The sequence below is a fragment of the Varanus komodoensis genome, unplaced genomic scaffold (assembly GCF_004798865.1).
Source record: "Varanus komodoensis strain SLA01 unplaced genomic scaffold, ASM479886v1 scaffold72, whole genome shotgun sequence".
Classification (NCBI taxonomy): Eukaryota; Metazoa; Chordata; class Lepidosauria; order Squamata; family Varanidae; genus Varanus; species Varanus komodoensis.
This window is the reverse complement of record NW_025336374.1, coordinates 583,767-591,636: the sequence shown is the minus strand read 5'-3', so window position 1 is coordinate 591,636 and position 7,870 is coordinate 583,767. Positions and strand designations below refer to the sequence as shown.

General features: G+C 42.1%; 1 protein-coding gene across 5 annotated transcripts in view; it reads right to left on the bottom strand.

Moving 5' to 3' along the window:
* VANGL1 (VANGL planar cell polarity protein 1) overlaps nucleotides 1-7,870 on the bottom strand; it is a 53,182-nt gene that overhangs the window by 27,889 nt on the left and 17,423 nt on the right. For 4 of the 5 annotated variants that reach the window (XM_044452407.1, XM_044452405.1, XM_044452406.1 and 1 more), the window contains one exon: nucleotides 4,287-4,894. In XM_044452407.1, coding sequence (XP_044308342.1) covers nucleotides 4,287-4,894 — 608 coding nt within the window. The remainder of the gene's footprint in view (nucleotides 1-4,286; nucleotides 4,895-7,870) is intronic. The other variant, XM_044452408.1, reaches the window with a different exon arrangement.

Below are 7,870 nucleotides of genomic sequence, written 5' to 3'. Positions count from 1 at the left end.
GGCCTTCCCTTCTGCATGGTACCATAATCTCAATGGCATCACCCAGCTTAAATATCATCTTGGATGGTGCCCTAACCTCAGTGAGAAAATCACTGCCTTTTTAAATACTGCACAGATGCTGGATCAAAGGTATCTTGCATTACAACCAAATACCAACATATATCATATTTTTAGTTTAATTAATGGTGTGCTAAACTCCCAGCTTACTACCACCTGTCCCCCTAGAAGGAAAAATACAAGAACGGGATGGTATGATCAAGACTGTAGGAATAAAAGACAAGGCCTGAGAAAGTTACAGAGGAGAGTTAGAGAGGAAAGGACAGATTGCCTGATTCAGTTATTGATCCAATTTGGCAGGAACCTGCCACTTACCACCCAATTAGCTTATTAGATACGTCTTCTAAGCCTTATGCTAGACACCTTCTGAATAAACTAGAAGACCGGGTGGAGGAAACAAGACTTCTTCACCCAGAACAGGCAGGGTTAGGGTGAAGTAGAACACTGTGCTACTCTGAAGGCCCTCATTCAAAAATATATCAGTGTGCATTCAAAACAACGCTATATTGCTTTTATTGATCTTACCTCTGCCTTCAACTCTATTAAAAGGTAAGGTAAAGGTTTCCCCTTGACATTAAGTCCAGTCATACCTGACTCTAGGGGGCAGTGCTCATCTCCGTTTCCTAGCCAAGGGAGCCAGCGTTTGTCCACAGACAGTCTCCGTGGTCTTGTGGCCGGCATGACTAAACACTGAAGTGCGTGGAAAGCTGTTACCTGCCCACCGAAGTGGTACCTCTTCATCTACTTGCATTTGCATGCTTTCGAACTGCAAGGTAGGCAGGAGCTGGGACGGAGCCACGAAAACTCACCCCGTTGTGCAGATTCGAACTGGTGACCTTTCAATCAACCAGCCCAGCAGCACAGCAGTTCAAACCACTGCGCCGCCTGCAGTCCCTTCAACTCCATTGACAAGTGTCAATTATGGGAGAAATTAGCTAGGAAATGGATAATCACCTCCTAACTAATAATTGAACTACACGCTGATATTACAGCCAGAAAAAAAATGGGCCCACTAGGGTCCCTGTCAGTCCCAAACTCACTGGAGAAAGGTGTTAAGTAGGGCTGTTTACTTGCCTCCTTTTTAGTTAGCTTCTGTTTTTGTGTCTTCGTGGCCACTACAATGTCAATAAGTTTTTTCTTCCCCTCACTCAGTGGATGGAAAACCTCTTTGTCAATGCATGCTGATGATAAGGCCCTTATGTCTTATACTGAGATTGGATTTAGAAGATTACTGACTAGATTAGCTGCTTACTGTGAAGGGGAAAAACTAAAGATAAATTATACTAAAACAAAAACAGTCATTTTTGGCAAAAGTAATACCAATCTCAGATGGACAATCAATGCCCAACAAATAGAGCAATGTCCCTCTTTTAAGTATTTGGGTATCACTTTTTTTAAGTCCCTTTCAGAACACCTACCAACTGTTCTGATAACTGCCCAGCACACGGCAGGTGCTACCTTTGCATTCTTTTACTCAAAAGGAGGGCAATTGCTTGTGCGTGCACTTAAAAATTAAAACATTCCAAGGCAAATTGATAGCCCAGATGCTATATGGGACTGAGATTTAGGGGTGTGATGAGAAGGTCATTGCCCAATTGGAAGTTGCACTACTGGGGCATTCTAAGAAACTAGAAAGCCTTCAAGAATCCCATCTTGCCAAATTCCGCTTTCTCCATTATGTAGTCGGGAATCAATGGACCAAACTTCTGTGTCTCATTTTACAAATGTATTCCCTACCATCCTTGGGAGAACTCAGATTTTGGGATAGAGAAAATATTAGAAACTGGCTTTTTGAACAGGATGCTAACAAAGATGCCACTGTAGTTCAATCATTCAAATTTTCATTTTGGTATCATTGGTATAAAAAATATAGAAGCCTCTCCTAGTATTTGGTTAACATATTCAGTGCCCCATCTAACATAGCTTCTGTGGACAATAGCCTCTATGTCTCTTGAGGAGACATTTTGTAAGTTCCTTGTTGAACGTCTCTCTCTCCTTGTGGAGCATGTAATCCATTATGTCCTCCACTGCCCCCTTTACAGTGAGATAAGGGCCAAATCACTAAAGGTAGAAGCACTTAGAAGTTCTGACCTTGAAAAACTGATTTATCTTCTTGCTGATGTGTTTCCACCTGTTAGCAACCAAGTTGCCACTTGCGCTCTGCTGTCATTCAATCTTAGAAATTGGTAAATGCTTAGCTGTAGCATTGGTTCTATTTTGCTGTAATTCTTATATATTTTTCTTACTTCATTTCATAATTCCACTATTTCACTGGTTTATAATTATTATTCTATGGTATTTTTATGCTATGACCTGTAAGTTGTAAGTAAATACTTAAATAAACTTAAAGACCAAGTAAAAATTCTAGAGCAGATTATTAAAAAATCAGTCTGCAAGCATCTTGTAGCAAATGCAGTGATTAATAGAAGCCAGCATGGATTTGTCAAGAATAAATCCTGTCAGACTAATTTAAACTAATGAAGCCTCCCAAATGGACAGAGGGAACACTGTGGACATAAATCTACCTCAGCTTTAGCAAAGCGTTAGACACAGTGCCCCATCACATCCTGATAAGCAAACTAGCAAAAACTGGACTAGACAGAAAAACAATTAGGTGGATCCAAAATTGGCTGCCAAAGCAGACAAAAATGGTGCTCATCAATGGCAACATCACATCAATGGAGAAAGTTAACTAGAGGGGTGCTGCAGGGTTCAGCTCATACCAGAGTGTAGGACACAAAATAATCAGCTCAAGTTGTGACAACCCAGATTCAGACTAGATTTCAGGAAAAGTTTCCAAACTTCCAGAGCAATTCAGCAGTGGAGCCTGTTGCCTAGAGAGTTTGTGGGCTCTCCCACACTAGAGACATTCAAAAAGAAACCAGGCAGCCATCTGAGTGGGATGGTGTAAAGTAGTGTCCTGCAACAGCAGCAGGTTGGACCTGATGGCCTTCATGGCCCCCTCCAACTCTAGTATTCTATGATTCAACAACAGACCCGTCACATTCTCAGCTATCTTATGCACCTTACAACTAACATGTAATTAGGAAAAATGGAACATTGTCTCGTGACATTTCATGATCAAGCAGGCACCTGTCTCATTTGAGTTTACAGACCTGTAATTACTGCGCATCACTCTACCCTATCATTTTCTTGAGGAGTCTAGAATGGCATGACAGCACGGTGAGTGAAGGTGGAGTGAAGGTAAAAGTCTAGAGAGTTTGATGTTTTTCAAGCAAAGCTGATGAAGAGTTTTTAAATACATGCTCTCTAGAGGTCTGGCAAAGTACACCAGCTGTACATGGTAGTTATGCAGAGGCAAATTTGGGCTTGTTATGTACATGCAACGGGGACACGGAAGCAAATCTGGATTACACACATGCCTATTCTGCCTTTCTAGGTGCAGATGCAAAAAATGTAATATATGGAAATATTATCAAAGGCCATGCTATGGTTCACTGAATCCCCTAGCAGAGCCATCCTCAGCCTGGTGCCCTCCAGATGTTTTGGATTCTAACTTCTAGATTTCCTGATCACTGGCCATGCTGGCCAGGGATTATGGGAATTAAATGTTCCATCTGGAGGGTGAAGGGTTAGGGGCAGTTGCCTTATTGCAATATTCTGATGGAGATGTAAAGCACAGGAAAATCTACATTTGAAGTTGCTATAATAGCTTATCAATGACATAATGCCCTTTCTGGATGCATAGGGCTTTCCTAAGCTTCTGTCAAAGCTTGGGATTTGGGATTTGTTTTGTGAGAATTTCTCACTGAACTGGAATCATGGTGCACATAAGAAAACTGCAGCAAGTTTTGACTGGTATGTACAGAACTCAACCCTGATGGTGTTAAATACCAGGCCTTTGTATTTGAATGAACTTCCTTCCATCAGCCCACTTCTTTGAAAACCCCTAGAACAGCTCTCAGGTGAAAACAAGGGAGAGAAACATCACCATTACACCAAAAAAATTCTTGAAGACTGCCTTGGAAGGCTGCAATTCCAGAAGCGATTCTTCCACCACAGCACTTCTGGAAAACTGAGTATTATGAGGAGAACAATCTTTGTAACAAAAAAAAAAAGACACAAGGATAATAACTATCCAAACTGTTACACTATTTTTGCGCACCTTCAAGCATGAAAATATTTGAAGGTTTTGTAAGCGCCTTTCTCCAAACATTGCGCAACCCTGCTTCCTAAATTTCTCTAGGTACTTTAGGCCTCCAACCTACCTCAAGTGTCCCAAGCTGTAATAGCGTGATTCTCCATCTGTCGATCGAACCACTTTGACCGTGAACATAGGCTGTAGCTGTCTCAGTTCCAGCACCACAATAGCAAGATAATGAACAAAAAGCAGCACATCCACGAGTGACACAGCAAACTGTACAATCTCCTGGTAACTAAGGTCCTTAGACTCCAAAATACGAACACCATAAAAAAGCCAGTAGGAAAACACGAGCAGAAATACAAGGACCAGAATGAGGGTGCGGAGGACAAACATTCTTGGGAGATCAGCCTTGGGCTGGCGAAAAAAAAGAGCCCAGGTACCAATCAAGAGTATCAGGAGTTTGAAAGCCACAGAGATAAAGAGTCCTTCACAAGCTGTGCCACATGGCTCCAATTCATTTCTCCATAGGATCTGTGGGAGCAGAATAAAGGTGATAGGAGTAAGGAAAACAAGAAGTCCCAAAATGGCAGCCACTGTAAGGGCAAGGTAACGCTTGCAGTCTATGCCAACACTGTCTTCCAAGTCCTTGCTGATCCTGGAAATGTCCTCCAGGGACACACTATGTTCTGAAGTACCTGTTATGGCAGTTGTGGTCTCGCCCCAGTTGTCATCCTGAAAAGAAGAGATTACTCAGTCATACTAGTGCCTGACAGTTGGTGCAATTTCAGATGGCTCTAAATTCGTCATCTGAAAAATGCTCGATCAGTGTTTCCAATCCCCCAGTCTTTGCATGCAGACACTGGAAACCAAATGGCTGACAGGGACCAGTGCAGGCATAATATGGCGCATCACATTTAGTAGGATGCACTGGAGAAAAGGCAGCTGACATTCTTTGTTTTCCCAATTCTACAGCTGATCACCATCTTAGCACTTCACTGGGATTACAGGAAGCTGCATAGTTTCTCTCCATTACTCTTGATATTTGAGCACAATTATTTTGCAAAGAAAACAATTTACTTCACTAGGGTCAACATCAAGGACCATTATCCAACTTTCCACAGACATACTTCCTGCCTAAGATACAGATGCATATACTGCAAATGCATATACTACAAATACATATACTGCAGATGCCTGTATAGATGCTTCAGGATATAGGCAATAGTACAGGTAGTCTCCAGGTTACGAACATCCGGGTTACAAAAAATTCATACTTATAAACACACAGACTGACTAACTATATGAATATCTCTAGGGAATTATGTGATGCATTTGGCAATGTGTCATCAGTGCCTGTGTAGTTCCCTAGAGATATTCATGGCTTTTCCTTGGAGACAGAGAGTTGGTAGAGAATGCTGTATTGCGTTTAAGATGTTTTAGTGAATATGGGGGTGTTTCTGAAGTGTTTTATACGCACAGAAAGGTAAAATGCATGCATATCCTAAGACAAACATTTGGCTTACTCATGTGATCCAACTTACACACAAATTCAACTTAAGGACATTCTCAGGAACAAAACTCATCCATAACTCAGGGACTCCCTGTATTGGACTTTTTCAAAAACATGTCTATTGAAAACACTGTTCCACTGTGATCCTCACCTGTCACAGTTTTGTCCATTCACTTACCTGCAGAGATACTTTTTTATTTCTTTAGACCAGGGGTCCTCAAACATTTTCAACAGGGGGCCAGTTGACAGGTACCAGTGGTGGGCGCGGGCCACCAAGGTGGTGCCAGCAGGGGGGGCGCTGGCCGGTGTGGGGGGCGGGGTGCACGCACACGCAAGGCGGGGATGGGGGGGTGCGCGGGGTGAGGTGCCAGCTTGTTCGCAAGGAGATCGTTTTCTCTGAGTGAGTCCAAAATGACCTCCTTGTGAGCAAGCTGTGGGGCGGGCCGGTTAAATGGGCGTGGTGGGCCAGATCCGACCCATGGGCCTTAGTTTGAGGACCCATGCTTTAGACTCTACCTGGAATTTCCCCATCCAGGATAATTTAGTATCATCCAAAATCTAGCCACTTCTCTTTTCACCCCAGATTTTGGAATAAATGAAGAACATTAAATGCCACCAGTCATAATGAAGGATTTTGTGGGATCTTGCTATTTAAATCCCTCCATTGCAGAAATTATAAAGGTATTGCTTCTCACTTTTCCATCAGTTACAGATTTACAAGGGGTGCCTTGTATTCTTGCCTTATGGCCACTAAATTTAATCTGGAGCCTTTGATAAGGGACATCCACATCAGTCCTACCTATATGCTTGTTGACAATCACAAAGAATTGAGAATGAATGTGGAAGAAGTCATACTGGGATCTGGCAGGTTAAAAACAGAGTCAGTCAACTGATCAGTCAAATATTGGTTAAATAATGGCAAGATATTTTAAACACATTAATATTCTGAGATGAAATATAATGATGCATTTTCCCCAGTTAGCTGATTTTTGTACTAACTGGGGAAAAAAGCTGAAGAAGAGCTAGCATACGCATTTTTATGCTGTCCCTCATACATGATATGAATTCAGAACACCTGAATATGACGTATCCACTTAGTAAATTTGAGTTTCCTCTAATTTACCTGGAAAGAGAAATTTAATACATGAAGTCAGCTTATCTAGGTACTCAAGATCAAATCTAGTAGAAAAATTAAATGGGGTGGGCAGGGAAAAGAGAACAGAGTGGTTGGAAACACTTCCTGTGACAAAAGGAATGGAAGGGGGGTTGATGACTCTCCTGTGAAGAACAATAGTGTACTAATCAGACCAATGTCCGTAAGATGCTGTCCCTCAGGAGCATTGACTGGAGATAGGACGAAGTGGCTGCTGACACTCATTAAGTCCACCAATAGTTATTCCCTTCTGCTTATCGTTATTCCCTTCTGGACAATTCATAGCACATGCATGATTGAAGTGTCAGACTATGAAGTTCTTGGAAGGAAGTGACTTCGGGGCTCAAGTGGTGTTCTTATCCACCCTTCCATTCCACAAAAGAGGACCAGAAAAGGAAAGAAGAAAGTCAGGTTGCTTAACTGTAACTGTTGTTCTTTGAGCAGTCATCTGTACCTTCATACAAATGGGCTCTGTACCTGCATAGAGCCTGTCACTAGGAAGATTTAGTAGCTAAGAACATTTCCATGGGAACCTACCCCCCACCCCAGTGTCCATTATTATTATTAATTATTTCACCTCTATACCATCCCGCATCACTGCTCAGGGGGCCTCAGAACCAATCCTGATTCTATCAAAGTCAGTATAGTCTTACGAACAAAAGCATACTTAAAATACAACACTGAGAAGGGGCAGTGGGTGGGTTATGTGACCTTTGGTAGTCTGGAACTCTGCCTAAACACAGAAAAATCTCTTCTCTCTCCTTTCCAGTCTGTCCTCTGCATTGAGTCATGGCTTGTTTTTGGAATGGTTCACATATTTAATAAATAGTCTTTTGGCATGGTGGATTGATTCCATATAGAATTGGTAAAAAGCTAGTGCTGTCTGCATGTCCAGTGTGTGCAACGTCCTTTCAATCAGTGTTGATGGAGTTGAGAAGAAAGCTAGACAGTCGTATTATGTCTTGGTTCAAATGAAAGGCTGGGGAGGCCTTGGAGAAAAGTAGCGTCTCGCCCTAGGAATACCTTCTCCTTATGGAAAGTAAGA